Raw genomic sequence first — 24,474 nt, forward strand, 5'->3', positions numbered from 1 at the left:
CAGGGTTTAGAAGTAACTTGTTTGCCTGCAGCATAACATGAGGTTATACTAGCAGCTGTAAATAATTCTAGAGAAAGCTGCGCAGAATCAAATAGCCTTCGATCAGGTCCTAGCAGTTTCATCTTCTCCTTCACTGAAGATATATTGGGTAAATTAAACTTGAAATATATGAAAGTCAGGGGCACTCTGTTTGACCTAACCTTATTGCTACGAATGGCAGTGCCAATTTTAATGTTAAAATCACTATGACCATAGTTAGGTCAATGATGATGGCTTAAAAATATTGCCATAAAACATCATTCATGTTAAAAACAAACAATAAAAAACACAGAGAATGTTTAAAAATACCTAGTGAGAACTGGGATAAATGGATTGAATGAAACCTCTTGAAAGCCTGCCTTTTCACTAAATCTTTGTTTTCTTACTTTTCTTATGACAGTGTTAAAATAATCCATTGTTTTTGACAAGATTTGTGTTACATTATGGTTTCAGATTCTGTAAGTTTCGGATGCTTAAAGTCCAATATTACTCTTTCATGGAATGTTAAACAGTGATTGACTGGGTAATAAAGGATACAGGCAGACTGATATCATGGCATCTTTTACCAGGCATTCTTAACAGAGGTTCTTAAATTCTCATTTAAGAGCTGTAGATAAGTTTTCATGTTATATCACTATCTGAAGAAAATAATACTGGTTTTTTTTTCCTTATCTATTTTTTTTTTAGAGCAAATGATGAGTTATTATGAGAAATGCAGAACTTGGCATCACGGCTAGAAATACCGCCTCTATCGCTGTATACTGAATTTTACCATCAAGCTATGAAATTTTAACAGCCAGTAAAAAATATAAAGAAAATTATGCAAAGCAGTAGAGAAAAAGCATTTGTTTAAAACCAGCTAACACAATTTCACAATCTGACTTACAGTTTTGAATCTAATTTCCATGGGGTTTTTTAGCTTTAGCTTCAGCCTTAACTCACTGTTTTGTCAGTGTGCATTACAGTTCACCAGTCCTTATTGAAAGATCTGTCATATTGTAACAAAAGAGAGAGACTGCTTTGGAATAATTCTATAAATGAACTGAAAAGCCCTTGACTTGGCCAGTAATGAGTAATAAAAATGACTTAGATTGGGAGCGAAGCCTTCTGTCTGAGTAGCAATATTCATTTAAAATGCACTGAAGTCATAGATATTAGGAGAATGCCGAGTGTGTGGCTTAGTAAATTTGCTTGAAGAGAGTTCTTGGAGGGAGAGAAAGGAAGAGGCAGTGCAGATTTCACTAAAAAACCTGCATATGAAAGGGTAATATTTGGATTAGAAAATAAATTAGAAGAATTCAAAGGAATTTAACAGCAATTTTTGAACCTTCTCATAAGGGAGGCTGAGGATTAAGAGCCTATGGGGGAAGAGAAAAACAGAATAGAAGGGGTGCGTAAATGCTCACAGCTCCATACAGAAACACATAATCCCTTTTCTGTGTGTTCAAGGGTAGATTCAGTTTATTTTCATTATTTTGTTTTGCACTGTTGAATGAGAGGGAATAAAAGAGTAAACATGAACAAAACTAGTATGCATTTAAACTATATGATAATTAATTCTCTAGCCTAAAAGGTTAATAATTAAAAATACCGTGGCCTGCCTTTTTCTCTTTGTCTCTCTGAGGCTATGCATCACTTGCATATCATGCAGACCCTTGAAAAAGCCTTGTCTTCAAACTGTAACAGTTATATGCAATGGTAGTAATGGCATATGCGATTCAGTATTTCTGCAAAGTAGAAGCAATTCTATAGTAGATATAAATTCTTATTCCCTTATGATACAGTTATCAGAAAGGTTTTCTTCTCGGCTGGAATACTTTTTGAAAGCATCAGCCTCTGCTGGTAGGAAGAAATGTAGTTGAGAAGACTTACCCTGTTCAGTAGCTAACACACTATTCTGGAAGGACTGACCAGAAACTTTTTTGTAATTTAAAATCTGTGAGAGTCTGACAGTTGAACTGAAACTGGCCAGCATCTTTTCTATCAAACTGTTTTTGATAGAAAATTGGATTTTTTTGATTAAATTGAGATGTGCAATAGCTATGAAATTTTCTACATAAAATTTCCAATCCTTAAAATAGAGGAATTGCTGAAAAAGGTACCAGATTGCATCATGAAAATTATAGCCTCTGGCCATATGTTTCCATTTTATTCTAGGAGACAGATTTTCTATGACTTGGGGTTCTTGGGACATAAGAGTCAACATGAAAAGGGAAGAAAACTATTTAAATGACTTCTCACAGGATCTAGGTAGTGGCTAGGTCGTTTAAAATTACTTCTTGTGCTGAAAAGTATTTTGAACATTGCAATGCCATGTATCTAGTACTGAGAACATCCCCAAGTTTTAAAAAATGGTTACAATTGCACAATTCACCTGTTCAAACAAAAAACAGATGACCAAATTTCTTTTGTCTCTAAATAACACAATGGAAAAAAAAATCACTACCTTTCTAATTATGTCAGATTTTAAACAAGCCAGAAATTAAACAATGTTATTGCTCAAGTCTGTGGGCCAGACTGCAGTTTATACAGCCCCTTTGCAAAAGTCCACATGGATCCAATCTCTCAGACCACTTCTCTGTTTGCCAGAGCTCTTTGATTTCCTTAACTTTGTAGCATTTTTGTATGGATGCTAACATAGACTATTATTTCCTTGCCTTTCATCTCCTTGACTGACATGTCAGGGACCTTGGGAAGAACAGATTCCTGTATTTTTTGCTTATCCAGAGAACTTACTGTTTTCCTGGCAAAATCTCTAGTCTTTCCCCTAATGAAGACATAAGCCTCTTTTGCATTAATGAAATCACATCGAGCTATATTCCACTACCTCTATTCCTTACACCAGCTGAAGACACAAAGTCAGTTATTTTCATGTCCTACCTGTTTAGTTCTCATTTTGGACTCTGGTGACAGATTGTTGTAGGTATAATGGGCTTGCGTGACTCCACAGAAAAGGACTGCAACAATACCTGAAATTCAAAGAAAAACCAGAGTTAGCTGTTTCTATTTTCTTACTTAGGTTTTTCAAGGGGCTGCATAAAAATGCTAGTTAGAGGGAGAACATCATTTTATAAGAAAAGAACTTTAAGATACGTTTCATATACTCTTATTTCAAACAAACTAGAATTTTTTTCTTTGCTAAAAATCATGTAGGTCTTGAATCTTCTACCTGGTTCATCATGCATTCATAGCTTTTCCACTGTTGTTTATTTGGCCCAAAACCCATAAAAAATTTGTTTGAGTTAATACATGGTAGCATCTGACCATAAATCTGACTGTCAATCAGGCAAGGCTAATGTAATTGCAATATGAAGGACTTCAGACTTTGAAAATTTTGGCAGAGACTGAATAGGAAAGGTAAAAATAATTTTATTACATTTAAATAGTTTGAGAGCACTTAGTACTGAATGACAGCAACAGGGGAAAGTCATATCAGCCTGTGCCTGATTATTAGCCTTATTGTAAGCTGTGTGTAACAATGTGCAAGCTGGACAACAACACATTGCTTAAAAGTGATGCTCTGGCAGGTGCAAGCTGCGTTGCCCAGAATGACTGGGTCAGTGACTGTAGCCATGTGGCAGTAATTATACTTCCCAGCTTGTGGAAGGTCTTGAGAAGCAGAGCAGCAAGCTTGTCAGGAATAATAAATTTTGTGTTATAGTGATATTTCTTATTTTTTAATACTTCCTCCCTGGCTCTGGTCCTAACTCACCAGAATCATTGAATAACGACACTGTAATGTAGTATTAAACTTAAAGTAGCTGATAAGATTATAACTGCAATCTCCTGTCAGCTCTGGACACAGATAAAGCAGAAGGAACACACACAGGGAGAAAATGGGCAATCAAAAATAAGTGTCTACCAGCAAGCAAATGTAAATGCCCATGGAGGAAGAAAGCTCTGTGCTTTTCTTAAACTTGGGGCATGTCTACATAGATAATTATTTACGCAACAGCTCAGGGCTTGTTCATGTCCATTCCGATCACAGTTTTCCTGGAAACCTCCACACACATTTTCTGAAGCATGTGGAGCATGCAAGTTCTTCTTGGTTTCTAGATCCAGAGCACATGAACAACTGGTTTTGCCCACAGCCAGCCTGCAGCATGATCCCTGCATGCCTGTGATCTCTGGGGTCACATACAGGCAGTTTTCCATCATTCTCCCCACAGTGCTTTAGCTCTTGTGCCTTTCAGCCCTTCTACTCACTGTCTTCCTGTCTAAGAGCTACTACATGCCATAATTAGCATTTTAGTTTCTCATGGGCTTCTCTGCAAATTGTTAGGTAATTTTTAGCTTGTAGGCTGCTCACATGTACTGAAATAACACCATGATGTATCCAAGGAAATACACTGAGGCCACAAAGCAAGCAAAAAGATACCTGTCTAGGTTTAGGCAATATCTATCCTTGCAATGTGGCTGTGCAGCAGCTTTCTAGGCATTTATTCGGTTAAACTAGCATGAACTGAAACATATAAACCAATTCTACTGGAAGCAAAGAGCACAAAGTAGAATTGTGAAAATAATCTCAGCCTGTGCCTTCGGTCCTGGACTAGAAACTGGACAAGGCTTCCTCCGTCTTCTCCAGGATGGTGGTGACCCTCCGGAATTTTACAAAGGCCAGCAAGAAGAGGCTCGGCAAGGGGGCAGAATCTACAGTGCTGTAGGCTTTAGCGCAGCAAACCCAATAGTTCAAAAGGATTAATAGAAGGCGGCCAGGCTTCAGTCACAGGAAAAAATGGTTGGTAATGCACTGAACAACTGTCAGGTGCAAGCTCTGGTGCCTTGATGGGTTCTTTAACAGGCCTATCCAGACCTCTAAATGCTTGAATTTTAGCTGCAAGAGGGCCCTGGAGGCAGGTGAATTATCCTCCTCCCCTAAAGCATGGGATAGAAAAGGAAACAAGGCGAAGTAAAAATTTAGACAATGCTGAAACTTTCATTTGAGGGAGCGTGTGTGTGGGAGCAGCACATTGCCACATACCAGTTAGTGCAATTATTACCTTACCATGTCTGTCTCAAGTTTCTGACTCTCCTTGGATTGCTAACTGTGAAAATACTGCCCAACAAAATCCAACTTTCTTTACTTGCGAGACCCTCTTGTTTCTGGGAAGAACTGAGGCCTGGCATTAATATGCCTTTGATGGAAGAAAAAAGTATGGAGTAAAACATTCTGAGAAGAATTCAGCACAAGGGATAAATGCCATCAGAAAGAAAATGTGAAAGCAAATCTTTTTTCCTCTCAAACCACTGTGGACATTTTCTTTGCTTCTGGGTTCTCTTTATGTTGTAAATTTACCTATACTACTTCTACAGAGCATGGTCTCTGTAGCCAAGAGAAATTCCACTGAGCTTTAACTGCTGTGTCTGTTTTTTAATATTTATTTTCTTATGTCTGTTTTGATATTTATTTCTTTCTAACTACAGTAAGACTTTATTCACAGTAAATAATGTGGGGAGTAGTGAGACTGTCACTGCCTAAATACATTGCAGGAAGTTCATGTTTTTGTGAGGTCTAACTGATCTCTTAAACGCATCTAAGTCTTTTTTTCTCAGTAACTATTTGTGCAGAACTGATCTGGGGCCTTTAAAAATTCTCAGAGCATTTGCAATGGGATGTTCAAACAATGAAATTTCAGTTAAAAAAATGTAGTAAATCAGTAACGTTGCTAAATATCACTAGCTCCAGGGTCAGGAACAGATATGGAGATAAGAGTTTCTGATTCACTTTCTTCTACATGAATCATCATCATCCCAAGTCTTACATTTGTAAAATTGACTATTAAATTCAACTATAATTATAAAATGGTTTTTGACTGCTAAGAAACTGTTAATTATGGGTAGTGAGAGAACTGAGAGTGACATGAGGAATACAATGGCCTAAATCTGATTTTACAATAGGAATAAATGATCTGAACCATGCAATTATGCGAGCGGAGAAGCCAGATACCCTGTTTCCAGGGAAGACTGGGGGAATGCAGTAGAATATTTCAATTGCTACTACTGGAGTTTTAATATGTACCAGCCATTCCTCTCACAATGAATGGTTCATTAAAAAGCTTGGAGAAAATTGTTTGTAATACATTTCCATAAAAATGGTTCCTTAAGAGTAATGACCAATTACATGTTAATCCAACTACAAAGGAAAGAAAGGTACCTAAAGAGGCAAACAGAATTTTTTAGTTAGAAGGAAAAAGAAATCTGGATTTCTTTGTAAGACTATTAAAGCTGGATTTTGAAGTTAGCAGAGTAGCAAATACTGTATGAACTGTGTACGGTACATGAATTAGGTTGTTAAAGTTTTGCAGGCTCTCTTTCACAGAGAAGCAGGTAAGACCAAATGTGATAATACTGGAATTGTAAACAGAAAGTATTTATTAGGTACAGGGCAGGCAGATAAAGTCAGATGGGCATTTTACCCATCCTTAGCGCTCAGAGCTTGAATTTCCAGATGTTGGAGACTTCAGCTCACTTGTTTTGTGCCATTACATTGTTTCATTTGTAAGTGGAAAATTTAACAATTACAAGATACTTAGTACTGCAGTTGCTGAAAAAGATGCTAACCTGAAGTAAACAGGGAAAGTTTTGAGTTGAAATGTGTGATTGGTTTTTAAGTGCAATACAGCTGCTTGTGTTTCTTAACAAAGTTACTGAGGTTTTTCACATAATATAAAAAATGAGAAACCTAAGTAAAATATTTATAGTTACCAGTAAACTTTGAGCTACAGCTCAACCTCTTTGAAGAGGTTTTATTAGATTTTTTTCTTCTTATATAACAGAGAAACAGTAATAACTTATTAGCTGTTAATAAAATTAGATAACTTATTCTTACATTAGTTTTGCTGAACGCTTGTAGTTGAAATTTTTCTTAGGACAAAAGCTAGTAATATCAAAAAATAATATAGGATAAAGGAGTAACATGACTTTAAAGTATTTTGCTGACGGTGTGAACATTAACGTGATAGTGTGAGCATTAATTTATAAGTGTTAATCTAAGAATGATTCCTATACTGTCACTGAAAGAGAAAAATCCTTTGTTACATAATTTCACAAATAGGCCAAAGGAATTGTACCCTTGCTTTTAAATATCTGGTGCTAAAAGAAAACTCGAAAAAATTCTGTGTTTTGTCAGAGAAGGGCAGCATGTACAGTGTGCTCTTAATGCAAACCTGGAAGTGACTGGCCCCAATTTAAACTTCAGAATTTGCAAATCTGAGACAATGAAACTGACATTGTATCTCTAGCTGTCAGGTCTTTTACTGATAAAAAACCCCAAACCTCTACCTCCTGGGGAAACAAAGAAGTAGATAAAACGTATAGCTTCATTTGAAAAGATCTATAAGTAAACTGACTGGGTTTCATCCCAACTTTGAGCATTCCAGAGCTTCAGGGATGCCTCTCTAAAGGTGCACAACATACTGCAAATCCCACAGGAAAACAAGCAATGGGAACTGGTCTTTCATCAAAGGCAGGGAAATGTATAGAAAAGAGAACAATGAGGACTGGGTAATAGAGAAATTATTTAACTAAGATAATGTTTACTTTGGAGCCCTGTTTATGTCAGAATATCTCCACAGCACCTACTAGGCACATCCCAGTGTGGACTGAATATGTGAGTGGGGGGAAATGAGGCACTGTCTTCTGCATTGGATTGTTGCAGTAATAAGGCTATAAAACCAGAAACAACAAATTCCCTACTCAGTCTGCTTTCACTGAGGGGATGAAGTGTGACTAACCATTTTCTTGATACTAAAGCAAAGATTTAAGGCTTTTTTCACTAGACCTATACCAATGCAGAACCACAGCTGGTGCTTTGTTCATGGAGCTTTCATCTCTGGGGTTGTCTGAGGTTGATTTTATGTTGAAGTGACAGAAAACAACAAAAGACAGAGCTGAGGGAATATTTCAGGTCCTTGTTTGAGGACTGATCATTGATATTGCACCTGGCTACTTCAAGTGAGACCTGAGCTTCAGTGTTGTACTTTTGTAAGCCAAATGAATTGCTGAATCTAATTTAGATTTGAACTCCTATGGTGACACATAACAGGCTTTATTCTAGGCATGCTAAAGAGTGCTTAAGCTGTTTACCTTGAATCTGTTCACTAGCAATAAGACTCTACTATCCTAATTTTATGCAACTGATTGTTGGTCTCAGCCTGATGCCATGCTAGAACATGTACTTTCCTCTAAAAAACAGTCACCTTTCTCTTTTTCCCTTACTGTCTTAAAAGGTTGTACCTACAACAGGACCTAAACTAGCCAGCCCAAGCACTGACTCAAGTGTGTGCTTGGTCTGGTCATGTGATGTTGATGAAAGGGTGAATGGGATAACTGAAACTGCATGGAGTGTTTGATCTAGCTTATATGTCACCAAAGTATGTCTAGAGCTTCCTCTTAAAGTACAGAACCCACCTGACATTCCTCATCTTAGAATACCACTTAGATCATGCAGAGCCATCTCTAAATCCTACAGACAAGTAATGGATTAGTAATTTGTAGCAAACTAGCCCAATTGTCATCTGTCTCTGCACAGCAGTGCAAATGCCACCTTATCCATGAAGAGCCTGCCTCCCTAAGTAGACCCAAATTGCATCCTTTCCTCCCAGGAGTGGCAGAACTAGAGCTTAAGGGAGTTGAGGTCTCTCTCCTTTTGACCTAGAAGCCAAAGTATCCCTTCTCCCTCATTACTGGGAGGAGTCTGCCTACTTCTCTGTATGACACAGCGTGGTACATTACTTATGAAAAAGGAAAGAAAACCACAAAGTTTAGTATTTAAAGCCCAGAATAACTTCATTTTATAGAATAGCGTCAGCTCAGTGAACTAAAGCCAATCAGGTACCGACCTGCATTGTGTTCACAGTGCTCAGAACTACAGGCAGAAATGTTTTGGTAGATTCCTTCTGAGAGTGATACCAGAAGAACTGGTCACAACATTTTTAAAAAGCAATGAGGTAGATGATGGATCCAAGACTAATTACAGCAAACAGATAGGAACAGTGAACAGCCATGAGAATAAATGCACGTTGTCAGCAGCACTAAAGGAAAAGGAAGTTGTTGTCATTTGTTCTTGCTATGTCCTAAATAATATGCTACCTAAATAAAGGTAGCACAAAACTACTCCAGTGAGAGACTGGGTCTTTGGACTTGTCCTGGGTACATCAGTCATAATAAATTACTTATTTTGGGAGGAAAAGCTTTCTCACTAGGTAGACCGTGCTGTCCTGTGGGTCATCCTGTGAGCCCATGAATAAACAGGGAGGTGTCAGACATATCACAAAATGTTCAGACAAGAATTGCTGAAGGTAAGGAAGCAGCAGTAATTTGTTATTACAAGCTTTTTCCTTTATAATGATCAGAAAACAGTAATTTTGGGCTGAGGTCTGAAAAAACAGTAAAGGAACAAAGATGGTCTCCAACATTTTTTCCTTCAAGATCTATTGTCTTTCTTAGCTTCATAGCACAGGTCTTTGGCATGTAAAAAACAAAGGTGGTTTGCCATAATTTTGATGCTTTTACACTGGTAAATTCCATATTAAGTCTGCATTAGTTGAATACATACATGCAAATAAATTCACATACATATATTTAAGTGCATTTTTGCAGGTGTATTTATCTCTTTTTACTTGAGTATCTGCTTCGTTTGAACAGCTGTAGATAGAGAAGGTCTAACAGAGGTGAACATTAAATGCCCATGTACATAATGGAATCTCACAGGCTAATGACTGAGTGATCATTTAAAAATTAGTAGATTTCATTAACTATAAAGCAAGAGAACAAGCAATTAATAAATGCAAGATGTATTTTCCTCATTTATTTTGATGACTGTTTAATTTAAATTATTTACATTTTTTTTTCATAGCTTACCAGTAAATACTCTGCAATGAAGTTTGCAAATGAAAGCAACTATATCAACACTGACCTTTTAGTACTCTGTTATTACAGCTTTGCTCAGCGGTCAGGAATGATATACTTTAAGGCAAATCAAAAAGTGCACAAATTAGATTCTATGTATAAGAATCAATTTATCATGCATATGTCACAGCTTGATGATATAGCTATAAGATTAATAACTATAACATTAATTTATGATTTACAGTTATCAGTATAACAATAATTCTGTAGTCATCCCAGATTTTTATTTTGATTACATCCATATTTCAACCAGGGTCAGGTCCATATATTATGTTATGTATCATGGGATATCTTGAGGTAGAGGAATAAAATGTTGTCCTGTACTGGTCTTCATTTACATTTTATTTTAAAAATCTGCAAGCTAAACAAGTGAGCTCTACCACCTACTATACCTACACAAAAACAGTATAGCCCATTATTTGTAAATTATGATATACTTCAATATTAGACTTCAAAAGGCTCATAGTGATTAAAGAAATAATGTGGAAAGCATTATAAAAATAAAATTATTTTGCAATTACGTTACTTAATAGCTACAGGGACATATTGATGTCTAGTGTTAATCCTTTCAGGTTCATTTAGAAGGAATGAACATAGGAAACACAGTATCCAAGGAAAAGGAAAGTGGACATAGGCATAAATGTACAATGAATCAAATTAATTTTTGAAGCAAGTGTACTGAAGTCAAAGACTTTAAACTAGGAATTTAGTTCATTGAATGGAGTGGTCCAGCAGTGCCACTGCATGGTTATGATGCTCTCTTAATTTTAGTGATTACTTTGGAGGGTAGAAACACTTCAGTGTAAAACGAGATGATGTATTCATTAAGACAGAAAAATGGTGAATCAAGTAAACTGGAAAAGACTGTAAATGATAGAGTATGGATTAAGATCTGAGTGTGTTCTGAAGGATGACTGGATTTTCCCTGGGCTCCTCGTGCCTTCTGCAACAGGTGCTTTATACATAACATACCTCTGTGGGAGACTGCACAGAATAACTGCATTTTACATAGATTTCCTTAGCATAGGTATGAGAAATCGAAGCCATCTCTGAAATCTACACCTCAAAAGAATCTAAGTCAGTTGAAAATCTCTTAACCAATACAGTAATTCTGCTGAACTGAAAGTGCAAATTAATATTTCGAAAGGAGGGGACTTAGAGCTATTTCAGAGCCTGAGGGAAGATGAAAGCAACATCAAAACTGGTTAAACCAGACAACAAAAATATCCACTCTGAAGTGTAATGTTAGCACAGTACTCTAATAAAGTCAATGCGTTTACAAAATCCAGCTTCGAATTTCTGAAGGTACAAGGAAGGCTCCATGAATTTTTTCCGCTCTAACAGCTTCTGAAAAAAGCCTTTTACAGAAACTAAATGACAAAGAATCAACTGATAAAACTTCCAAGATTAAACTTTTCCTCCTCACAAGAGTGTGATTAAGCAATTTCCACCTAAAACTCAGAACGCACTCAAGAAAAAAATGCTAGTGATGGACCTAAAAGGGCTTGATATGTTTTCCTTGGAATTTGTGTGTTGGCAGAGCAATTGTCTTTTATGTGACTATATCCATTCATTTATTATAGGAAATAGCTAAATTTCCCAACAATTTTCTATTTTTCTCCTTTAAATTGGAAGTTTATTTTGGTTCCATTATCTTTGTCTGGCTCTCTCTCTGTCTATTTAAAATTCTTTATCAAGACTACTGTAAAAGCCATCTGTGGTGTTCAATATTTGAGTCTTTTATTCAGATATTTTATATATTGCAAAAGAAAAGAGAAATGAAACACTCTTCAGAGTGACTACCAGGAGTGACTATGCTGTCTCTCATCACATTTTGAGTATGCAAAAAAAGACATATGCCAATTATATTTTGTCTGGACATATACGGTCTGTTTCTATGCCAAAGAAATGGAAATTACCTTTGGTGCAGCACCTGAGGCTCTGAAAGGTATTAATGTTTCCCTTGCGAATCATCTCTTTGAGTATAATGTGTAAGTTATCAATTGTGCATCTGTTGAAACAGCATCCTTGTTCTCAGCAAGGAAACAGTCTTGCCTTGGAAGTCACTGGATTAGGAAACCAGCATCTCCAGTAGGAGGCAAGTGATTAACAGTCATCCTTCTTTTCTTCCATTTTTATGTAGTAATCATGACACATTTTCAAGAACCTGTTGTGGCTTAACCCCAGCTGGCAATTAAGCCCCACACAGCTGTTTGCTTGCTCCCATCGCAGTGTGATGGGGAAGAGAATTGGGAGAGTAAAAGTGAGAAAACTTGTGGGCTGAGATAAAAGTTCAATAGCTAAAGGAAAAGCCTCACACCCAATCAAAGCAAACCAAGAAATTCACTCACCACTTCCCATGGGCAGGCAGGTGTTCAGCCATCACCAGGGAAGCAGGGCTCCATCACACGTAACGGTTACTTGGGAAGACAAATGCTTCACTCTGAAATTCCCTCCCGTTTCCATCATCTTCCCTCAGTTCATATGCTACGCATGACGTTGTGTGGTCTGGAATATCCCTGTGGTCAGCTGTCCCAGCTGTGTCCCCTCCCAACTCCTTGGGCACCCCCATCCTGCTTGCTCATGGGGTGGGTGGGGTGCGGAGCAGAAAAGCCCTTGGCTCTGTGTGACCACTGCTCAGCAGTAGCTAAAACATCTTCATCAACCCTGTTTTCAGCATGGATCCAAAACATAGCCCCATACTAGCTACTGTGAAGAAAATTAACTCTATCCAAGCCAGAACCAGCACAAGGCTGTTAAGACACAAACCAAACTTCTATTCCAGCTGGTATCTGGTTGCCAAAGGTGTTTATATAGGTGCACTGAACAATTTTGTTTAAAAATCCAGAGGTGGCTGCAACCCACTAGCAATATTGAGGATGACCCTGTCCTCTGTTTAGTCATTGATAGCTGGGAAAAAGGAGGAGGGCCCAGGACATGCAGGGCACGCAGTCTCTGACAGTCACATGGCAATGTATGCTTGCTTCCTTATACTTACCGTCATCTTTGGTCCTATAGCTGGGCAGAAAATAGTGAGACTTATAGGGATGGGTCAATGTAGGGAAGGTAAGGAAAAAAGACTGAGGACTTTAGCCTGATCTAGTAAGTCTTTCAAAGAACTATTCAATGTCTTTACAGATTTGCTCTTAAAGAGGAAACCATCTTCAATATAGGCACCTGCTTTTAGAGCCTTTATATATGATGTCATGCCCCAAACAAACATGCCATTTTCCTATACTAGAGACACATGATAAAACTGCTTTTATTCAATAAAATGGAACACTTACCTGTAAGACCAGCGGCTTCTGCTGATAAGAAGGCACTCCAGGACAGTAGGAAAAACAGACCTGTCTCCAACATAGGAAACTCGCAGATCTTTGTAAATTTTGTCAAGTGCTACAAGATTACTAAGGAAAAATAAAGCCCCAACTGTTTTTTAAGCTAAAACTGCTTCCAACCTGATAAAGGATGAAAGAAAATTCTCTCATCGTCCGCATCTATACAACCTGAATTCAGGAAAAACTGCACAGCTTTTAACAATCTCAAACAAAGAGGAAAAACCAGCATAGGGTTTAAATGAGTAAATTCTACAAGTCTGCTATTTCAAGAACTCTTCTGGTTTTGAACTAATGCCTAATTGGTTGTGTTTGGTATTCTTCTCCCAGAAAAAAGGGAAAAGTTATTTTGTCCAGTTTTGTAAAAAACCTGGCATTTGTTTACATATGCATCAGTGCCAGAAAGATGAAAACTGCTGCTCTTTCTAGTATTTTCCATGAAGAACTGTAAAACACAAGAAAAATGCAGAGCAACAGATACACCTTTTATTTCTAGTTTAGGCAAACTGACTTGATTTATAGTCTAGTGTTTGCCTTGTACTTTTGTATAATTGCTGCTAGTCTGTAGTTCACAAATAAGTTGTAGTTCATAAATTCATGTTTTAACTCAAAATACTTCATAATGCTTTTCTAAAAATATAATTATTTAAAAATAGTAAAGTAAAACCCACAGTCTTGCCTAGTGTTAAAAAGAAATTTGTGTATTAAGTTCTTTGTGGATTCTGATAAGTGAAATTTCCTGTCAGTTTAGGATTTGACTCTGCAAAATTTTGAATTAACAGTGAAAAGGTTCAGGCACAAACTAAAAATGGTCAGTCTCAGATATCACTAATATATATAGATTTTCTCTCTGAAAACAAACCATAAAGGATATTAAAGCTGTCACAACAGCATAAGAGGATCCCATGGCAAATGATCCAGCAAAGATCCCCAGGAAATTTCCCACTGACTGGAAGAAAGCAGCAGTGTCAAATGCATTAGGATTCTCCTTAGGACTGTAAATGGATATAGAGCTGAAAAGAAAACAAAGGGATGGGGGAGAGGAAAAGAGAAAGGAATAATGAATTCAATTACATTGTTACAATTTTGAAATCAATAATTGAAAACAGACATTTATAGGGACTCAAAATGCAAAACAAGCCTTATCAGGGCTGACAGTAGATGGGAGAGCAAAGCAGATGGAGACTGGAGTGGAATGATTTATTTTCAAGGTGTCACACTGGAAATCAATAGTCTGCTGCCAGTCAGTAAACATTTTTATACTAGAAGTGCCATAAAGAATATTGTTTCCAGGCCAACTAAACATTAAAAGGTGGTAGGTGTATAAGAAAACTGCAGGGAAGATAGATAACTTTGAATTATTTATTGGCTGTATGTCTTCAGAGCAGTTATAAATTCACAAATATTCTTGATAAAAAGTGCAGTTTTATGGCTGAGGCTCAAATGGGTGACACAAATCACAGCAGGTACCAAATCTGCAGCAGCAATCTTGTCATAAAGCACCTAGTAGTTCCCTTCTTGGTGTAACTCTTCATAATAGAGCTGAAACCGTATCAAGAGCTCAACAAATAGGAAATCTTGTGGACAGAACAAATGTTGTTCCACAGAAAGAAACTGCTGCAGTTGTCAAAGGTCATCTGTATCCAAACCCTGAGTACAGCCGTCAAGAGTATGTTTGGGTGGGAAATGATGCTGCCAAAGGGAAGGCTGTGCACTAGAGCACTATTGAGAGTTTCAGGGTTGTTATTTGCCACTAATCAGTTATTGCTCAGAATGCTACTGACACCAAGCATACATGCCTTTTTTCTTGTTGAAACCTAAAATTTAATAGGTACAAAACAGCTCAAAGCATCCCAAAGGAATTCAGTAACATCTTAGATCTTTGTGGTTCTGTTGCTTTCAGTACTGTAGGTCAGTTATGTTCATTGTTAAGAAAATGTACTGAGCTTGGCATTGGGTCCCAGAAAACAGCTTTGATTGCTGGAAAATGATTGGTATTTTAAGTATTAAAAATTTAGAATGTGTAAAGTATTTTGAATATTTTAAGTTCTTGTAGATTAAGAATGTGATCCCTGCAGTCTGATGTCTTCCATCTGGAGATGAGGCTTAGAGATGAAGCTCTGTATGGAGGGTTTTCTAAACAGTTGCATTCATTTAGGAATCTCCAAATAAAATGAAGTCACGTAAAAGAGATCTCATGCTTTACATCTGTAAAAAAGGTACAAGGACTCTAAAGGCATATGGTGGAGCACCAGTAAATGCGAGTGGTGAATACTTACCCACTGCAACAGAAATCACTAAGCAGCAAAGTCTGATATCCCCAGTTATGCTGATTAGCGCCACTACAAAACCAGTGAGATGATTTGTAGCGGAAAATGCTATTAATATAAGCAAGTACACTTTTTTTTTTTTTTTTCTTGAGGAAATGCTAATCAAGAACATGTTGCTATCTAACTTTTCAGTCCTCTTTCAACTGTGACTCTCTTAGATCCGGGGTTCAGTTATAATTCTTTGCTTCTCTTGCCTTCAGATGATTCTTGAAATGTTTTTCATTTCTGGTCTACTCAAAATGTATTGTTTTAGACCACATATGAAATAAAGAACTATATTAAGCCATAGATACATTATCTAAACTGATGGAGTAGTTCTACCAAAGGAAATCCTATCAGCTGTGATACTGTATGTTTATAGTCTAATTTACTAAGTGTATTTTGCATACTTAGGGAGGGCTTCAGTTCAGTTAGGTATTTAAAGCTGAATCTATTTAGTAGTATAACTGGAACTGTTAGATCTAAAACTTTTAAGTGTGTCTTGACAGCAAAGCAGCCACTTGGTTCTCTGATTTTGTCCCAAATAAGTATAGAGAGGTTGCAGCTGTTGTTCTGTATTGCTCAGTGAACTATAAATCAGGAAATGATCTTTTGTGCCACTGGTGCTGCTGTTGCAGGCATTGAGTGGTGAATTCAGAGAGGTCAGCCTGACTACGTTCTAAAACCAAGGAAGATTTTTCTATTATATTGATGGGCTCTGCCCACAGGAGGGATGCTTAGTAATAAAAAGTAAACAAAAAAAATCTTGACATGGAGTAAGAGTTTAGTAGTCAAATGTAAGATATAGCCTTTAACTGACTTTTTATTAAATATGTTAACCTTAAGGTAAGAAAATTTGACTTTGTTAAGACCAGTTAGGGTTCCAATTTATCCTTCAATTTATCAACAGCTTTCAGGTGTGAGGAAAACTAGAAGAAAGCATCCTGTTCTTAATGTGGTTATTTGAGGAACAAATATGGAGTGACTCATTCTCACTGGGAAATCTTTCTACTCAGTATGCCCCCCAAACCCCATGATTTTTTAAAAGCACCAACATATGCTCATTATACTAACTGTGGTTTCTGGTCTAAATCTTTCCAGAACTCAGGTTTCCCTGCAGCTCAAAGTGTATTAAGTTCTATTTTTAATTTTGCATTATTCTGTACTAGAGCTATTATTTCTTGTCTTTGAATATGTATCTTCTTTAACACTTTCACCTCTTTCAAGCATTTAAAATACATACTAATTTACCCGATGATTTTTCTATATAAGCTGTATTTCAGCAGAACAGAATTTCTTCTTGTTTATTCCAGTACTTCCTGCAAAGCTAATTATTTGACCTAAAAACAAATTGCAAACTTTAACACTGGAGACAACCATAGTTAAATGTACAGTGTCTCTACTCTTCCTTTTCCTCAGAGAGTAATTCAGGAAACATGCTGGTATAACTTGCCGTTTCTGCTATTTGCTTCCTGTGCCTGATACAAAAGGGGTCGATAGCAGTTCATTATCAAGCAGTGTGTGAGAGTTTGATAGTAAATCTGAATCTGTATTTAGTTTTCAAATATTAGAGGCTTTGTAATTATTGAAGTAGTATAAGAAAAAGATGGGTTTGTTTCCATAAATTTGTATCAGAGGTGGATTACGCAAATCCTGATAATAAATGCAGTAGAAAACTGTTTTCAGAGATAGATAAATGAACAGAACTAAGGCAAAGATATGCTTTATCTGCCACCCATAATAAGATAGAGTGGAAGGATAGGCATAAAAGATTTTTGTTGGGTCCTCACTGGATGCTTGATAGACATACCTTGCAAACACCTGCCCCAGTCCCTACTATCCATCTGTATCCAAGTTTGGTAACCTCTGCCTCTCCTTCGGGTTCGAGTTAAGAATAATACTCAGCTTCCTTGGTGGTTATTATAAGGATTAGCCAGTGGTTTCTATATTAGAAAATTATTTAACAGATCCTTTTTTCTTTCCAGTCCTTCTGTGTCTCTTTGACAAACTAAAAAACAACAGGGTCAAGTGCTTTTACAGCTTTCAGAATGGAAATATAGGCAATATTTATTTATACAATAAATTGCAAGTTAGGATTGTAGCTTTTGCTTGAAACAGAAAGGAGGATTTACAGTTTGTTGCAGTTTTACCACACTCGTCATTCCGCTTCTTCCCTCCCCTCATCTGTTAAGATTATTTTGGGATGAAAGCTCAGCATGATGAAGAATGTTTCTTTCTATGGGCTTATATAGGGATATAATACTAAAGGTTTCCATGACAAGCAGAACTCCTATTGCAATGGAAAGCATACAGTCACATTTCCAGTTCCGTCTTGACTGATTACTTTTTACATCTTCAGTTATTCTCAAGGAAAATCTCATTGATTCCTAAGATCTTTTTCTTCCTGTAAATTTTCCCAGCCTGTGAATATAGCACAATGTATTTTCCATTTAATAAAAAAAATTGAAAGCATTTAGGATTAGAGCAAAGATTTTTCATTAAGTAATGGAAGTGTTTTCAGGAAAACCTGTAGGTGAGGTTAAATCTTGTATCCCTCCTTTCGTTCCTGTCAAGGCCTAACGTGCCTAGGGCTAGTGTGGCAGCATCAAATAAAGAGATGTTAATCAGCTGTAACTAGCAGAACAGCACAAAGATTCTTGGTTTTGGTACAAGCCAAAGTGATGCAACACATGTAATGGAAGAATTTTAGAAAAAGGCAATATGCAGAAGGAAAATGTGTGCAAACAGCAGAAAATTTCTAATAGAACAATGTGGAATCAATTATTAGAAAGAATCAGGAAACAAACTGTTTAATTCCTTTCTTCCTCCTTCTATTTGACCGCATGGAAACAAACACTTTATTACGTTTGGAGAGGAAGATTTATTTCCACTTGCTAAGTCAAAGGGCTTCCTTTTGCCCAGTGGCAGCCTCCCTATTTGCTGTACTATCACGGGCCACAATAGTACTACACAGAAGAGCATCAGGGACAATCTAAAGAAAAAAAAAAAAAACAACCCTGAAAATACTGGAAGGTCAGATATTCCTTAAAATACCTTCATTGAATGAAGTGGGATCTCCCTCAGGTGATAAATAATTATAGAACTACATGGTGATGTCATCAGCTGCTAATTAAGAAAAGTAAAACAGGCCACAGAAAAAAATGTTTAAAAGGAAAAGAAGGTTATTTTTTCCTGACGTTATATAGGAAAAGGTAGGTCAGTCTACTGTGTTAGAAAACTTGGAGCTTTCAGAGAAGTGAATTGAACTGAACAATTTCACAACTTTTTAACTATATAGTTTTCCTAAAAGTGTTGGAAGAATGCTGAAAAGCCAGGACACTAATTTTCCCCCACTGTAAGCGTTTGAACTAGAAGCTAGACATGAAAGCGCGTGCATAGCACCACCTACACCTTCTCTTGGCAAGTTTTAGGTTGGTAAAGCCTTCCAAGCTTCCTCATAAAATAGCTCCTCACACAGTAGGAGTAAGTAGATGAACTATAAAAATGAAAACAAATGAGATAAGATTGGGATGTGAGCATGCTAAGCCAAGAAAAGCACATACGAGGTAGAGAAGTTTTGCAGTCAGTTAAGGGAGAGCAAAGGAAGGACGCACTGCTGCAGGAAAGCTTTAGGGCCAGTAAAAGCAGCCAACTGTAACAACAGTTTGAGGCAAATATATAGAGGTCCTCTAGATGAACATTTCCCACAACAAAGAAACTTACTGTATTTTTTCAGGTGTGTTTGCAACAGGGATCAGTAAGTAACACAACTGCACAGAAGGTGCATTAAAAGAACATAGACAAGTCTTCTGTACATCCTTCTGTATAAAGAAATCTGTCTCCCTGGAATTTGTTCCTGACAACATTTACAAATGTTTAGAGAATTAAGGCTCCAGAAACATGGATTTCACAGAAATATGCATATTAAGCTTTCCATTTATATGTGTATAAGAACTTCAGAAATAAAAAAAGTTATTGGTGGCTGACGGACTCTTCAAGTGGCTAGCATCTGAACCCTTGTTTTTCTGGGTGTCCAAAACCTTATTCTCTTTGGCAATACATTACATCATGGTTTTTATTCCACTCACAAACCAGTTTCAGCACACTGCTAGTAGTGCTATTGGTTTTAATTCTAGATAAAAGGTCTAGCAGTTATTTTAGAAACTATCTTCTAGCGGGGATTACACTCTGTTCCTTTTTCTGTGTGTCAGAGAATGTTTATTTCTCTCCTTTCTGTCTTTGTTTCTTTCTAGGCATTTCCAGACTTTGTAAACTATTGTAGGACATTTTATTTTGATTACTTTAAACCAAACTAACACTTACTGTTGTCGTAAGTAAGGTTTTTACTGTTTATGGAAACCTTTCTCAAACCGGATTTGTTACCAGTTCCAAAGTAGCTAGCTGATGGCAGATGTCAAAGCACCAGCCATGCTGAAAAGGTGAAAGTGTTGCAGACTTTAAGGAAAATGTAAGTTTTCCCATTTATGAGGAAAAGCAGTATTTGCATGAAAATAAAAATGAGGCTCTCTGCTAGATTTTCCAATTAACATAAAGTATCATAGGCTATTTCTACTGATAGACTCAGGCTCCTTTTCAGGTGTCACAAAGCATTCGCAGACCTGACATAACTCAATCGCTTGCTACGTTTGTCAGTGGTGTTACAAAGCAGCTGCAGAGTTTGAGTGACTGTGCCCCTTAACTTGGGCACTCAGAAATCAGTTTAGCTTCTCAGGAGTAATTTTTGGCAGCTAATGATAAATATTTTCTACAATGGTGACATTTTCAGCTTTCTTCTGTGTTCAGGCCTGAGCTGACAGACAGCGGCCGCCTGCAGTACAGTCAGAGAAAATCATGAGTACTTTGTGTTGTTCCAGGTAGACTTTCCCTAATGCAGATTTTAGTTCTCATCTACCCTCAAACATCAGGGACTGCAAAAAATCTGTCATTTTCCCTCCTTCTTCTCTGCCTCCCTAGCCATTACCCTTAGGATGCCTGCTCTACTTCCTTAGGGAGCCTTGGAAATCATCTCTTTGTCATGGTGATCCCATTCTTGCCCTGAAAATTGCACCACTTTCACCTTTAAAGGGCCTGGTAGCTCACCCATCTTAACGGGGTTGAACGCAATATGCTCAAGCCCAGAAAAAAGCCTCTGCAAGCCCCTCCTGACAGGAGGTGCTGGGAGCACCTCTCCCTCTGATCCCGGTCAGAACTCCATCACTATGGGCCTGTAGTCACTACAGACACATAGAAAGGAGATGTGAGATGATAGTTTTGACAGTGAGTAATGACCCAACAGGCCTGCAGGCTGAACAGTTCAGACTCTGAAGTCATATCTGATCTGGTGTGGAGCTTCTCTGCCCCTGTGCATCTAAGAAATGGTATGTGCTGTCCTTATGTATCTGTACAAGTATCTTAACTTTTCATTACCTCATTCTAGGCAAATACTACCCTATTTTTATCTTTGACAGAAAGAAATTCTGATGAACAGCAACCCAGACTTTAAAATTCTTTGTAAAAGAAAACTAAGGCTTTAATAGTAAAATATGCTCACATTTATCTGAGGCTTGGTACAGGAATGTTTCGTTCTTAAATGACTGCTATTGCTTTTAGATGTCTAATTTCCATAAATCTATTTGAAAATATCACAGTCATTTTCCAGTGACAACTCTTTTTCCAAAAAACCTGTCCTATATCTTTGAGAGGAATGAAGCACATCAGCAGAAAACAGATGGCTGATAGTGGGTCTGTGACAGCACGTGCTGCAGTCTGCATTATGCTATTACCAGTGTCTGACTGTCCTTATGAGCTGATCATATCAAAAGGCGCATAATTTACAGATTTCTGTGCTTGCAACTATGATACTTTCTCATTCGGATATCAGAACTGTAATCCAACTCAGCTTTTAATTTCCATTCATTTCAAATGTTGCATAAAGAGAAATGGCATGTGTACATAGAACAGCTTGAAGTCTGTCCTCCCAGTTAGGGACCATTAAGTGGCTTCATCAGCTGTGAGGAGGTACATAGTGCAAAGAATGTAGAAATAAAGAATCAACCACCAAGGAACATATTTGTCTGTCTGTCTGTTTATCTATCTAAATATATATAAGTAAACTATTATTGTATTAATGCAAAGAGCTTGATTTCTCCTCTGCCTTGCAGTCTCTAGAATCACTCATGCCTATGCAAAATAGAACAGTACTGTAAAAAATACGCAGTTTCTCTGCCTAGAAAACTTGACTGTAAAAGTTACAAATCAGTGATATATCAATCCTCTTGAGTTAGCAAGAAACAACGAACTAGGAAAAAATTCTCCAATCTGTATGTTGAGGAAAAAATAAATAAATTTATATATGTTATTTGAACCAATCTGTTGCATCATGCTAATTATATAACTCAGGCAGAGCATATCTTGTGAATAATAGTACCCCATTACTTTGTGAAGGCATCTTACAGGTACCCAAGAAATGCAATAATCCCCAAGATAAGTCTCAGCTAGAACTGTTTCCTGAACAAAAAGCAAATGGTAAAAAGCAAAAAGAGAACCTAAAATTTAAATGTACATATATTATGTCATTAAGGGGATTAGATATGTTGTATGTGTGACCCTGGACTATCTTTTTGTGTCCCTACTCCTGATACATGAGTTGAGAGCTATCATTCATTCCCAGCTCTCACACTTCTAGACCTAATAATTTGAACTTATACAATGATCTAATGATTTCTATTTCTGTAATAATACAACAGTTTGCAGCCCTTATTTGTTTTGTGTATGGATAGATCTTTATCTCCTGTCATCTTTACATTCTTCTTCTTCATTATAGCATTCTTCATCTTTGTATTATCCTTCAATATTTTTTTTCTGTGAGCCATTAGCCTCCAAAGTAATTCAGAGTAGAGTAATATTTATCAGAAACATTTACACAACGTTCCATTTATGTGACAGTTCTTACCATTAGTCCAGGGTGATGAGACCTTGGAATAAGGATTTTCAATGAAAATGAAATATTTCTTTTGAAAGACAAAAATGGAATTAATGTGTAATTGCAAGTGTTCTATGAGCATAGGGAAAATAGTTTATTGTGCTCTTGGAGGTCTAATTCCATCCACAGCTCAGGTTTATTTGTACAAGACTGGCAAAACATGATACTATGGGACTTAATTTACTCTACACACACAGAGTGCAAAGAGTAAAACATCAAAGCACGCTAACAAGATGTTGACTGATGTGTTCATAAGAAGTAGGGAAGGTGATTACTGGAAGGATGGGTAATCTTAATTAAACCCCACTTTCATACTAAAATTATTGGTATAACTCCAGGATGAGATAATGAAGCCTTTCAACTACCCATGCCTTTTACAGTGACTGCACTCTTGCAAATAAATGTGACGTTTATCTATGTCAGTTGAATTCTACCTCCCTGTTGATAAAACGGTGTAGCCTGATGGTTGCCTGCATTGAGTGATACACGTTAGAACGCTGCAGCAGATCACTGCTAAATGACTATGATTTACTGTCATTCAGCTTGAGCATTCTAGATGAGAAACTGCCTCAAACTATCGTTAGGATGATGAGTATCTGAAGTAACTCTACTGATTCAATGTGGTTGTTCCAGATTTACACTGGTGTTACATAAAAAGTAGAATACGACCTGAACACTTTAAGGAAAATTTCAAGGAGCTTGGTTAGTCATGAAAAAGCCTTTACCCTTTATGGCCAATGAGTAAAGATTAAGCAGAAACGGTTTGCACGTAACCTTTATTGAATCATAATTTTCTCAGAATCACACAGCCCGTGATTTTGCTCAGGAGAAGCTTAAGACTGAAAGAACAGAAAATAATGTATCTGTTATGCCAGGCAGTACTTCCCTCACACAGGGTTTGATTTATCCTCATAATGCTGTAGCAGAACTCTCTACACCTGTCTGCAGTGTGAAACACTGAGGAATGAACAGCAGCCTTTCCTTTGTAGTAATAGCTAGCCCTCATCCTTCACAAATGCGTAGTCCTACTTACGTCACCCTCCTCTGGGGTTTACATCACCTTCTCCTGGAGAGTTAGATGGTTAAACAGTATGACAGTATGCTATAATCTTCTCTGAAATCCCCTTGAATGAATCTGAATGAAGTGGTGAAGGGGCGATATCAGGTTGTTTAGCTGATTGATGAAAGAGCATATACAGCAGGTTCTTATTTAATATTCAAAGAGCTTTTTTCTTCTGTGGCCTCTGCTTATGAAGATCCTGAGACGGATGTGTTCAAGGGTGGTGCGTCCGGTTTCTGTTTACAGACAGCATCCCAAATTCACAGGAGGCCTTTCTGTAGACAGCTCGATAATCCCAGTGACAGCGTGAGGAAGCTCTAAGTGCCTGGTCCTCCTCACCCTGAAGAAAATGAATAACCTGCTCTTCCACAGCTTCTCTCCTTTTTGTCAGGAAAACGGGAAAGAACCACATTTGTACTCCCGGTCTGCCAAGCCTCAAGTGTTCCATGTAACTGCCTTGCCTTAAGCGTAGCAGAGGCTGCACAGCTTACCTGTGAGTGTCGGAGAGGCAGGGCAGAACGGGGAGCAGGCTGCTGGTCATATGCTACAAAGAATTCAAAGCCACTAAGTGAAGGAGCAGGAGCAACTGAAAGGAAACTATATCTTTGTGATTTCTACCAGATCTCAATCTCTTAAAAATATAATGCATGAACCACATGCTTTCTTAAATTTTTCTCAGGCACAACAGAAGTAGTTTAGGTTTTTTCTTCTGTTTTTCCCTTATGTTAGCTCCCTGAAATAATCTGTCCGTGACACAAAAGTTAATGAAGCTTGACTGAATGATAATCTTTGTTCAGAACAAACCTAGAGTTTAGTAAGTAGTCAATGAAGTATGGGTAC

At 37.3% G+C, this 24,474-nt stretch overlaps 1 protein-coding gene across 3 annotated transcripts in view; it reads right to left on the reverse strand.

The window, feature by feature from the left end:
- The window catches only part of SLC9A9 (solute carrier family 9 member A9), a 214,334-nt gene that overhangs the window by 117,434 nt on the left and 72,426 nt on the right, over positions 1–24,474 (reverse strand). For all 3 annotated transcript variants that reach the window (XM_040613001.1, XM_040613000.1, XM_040613002.1), the window contains exons 7-9: positions 14,158–14,296; positions 13,236–13,341; positions 2,920–3,008 (exon numbers count right to left, since the gene is read on the reverse strand). In XM_040613001.1, the coding sequence (XP_040468935.1) occupies positions 2,920–3,008; positions 13,236–13,341; positions 14,158–14,296 (334 nt within the window). The remainder of the gene's footprint in view (positions 1–2,919; positions 3,009–13,235; positions 13,342–14,157; positions 14,297–24,474) is intronic.

Source organism: Falco naumanni, chromosome 13 (genome assembly GCF_017639655.2).
Source record: "Falco naumanni isolate bFalNau1 chromosome 13, bFalNau1.pat, whole genome shotgun sequence".
Classification (NCBI taxonomy): Eukaryota; Metazoa; Chordata; class Aves; order Falconiformes; family Falconidae; genus Falco; species Falco naumanni.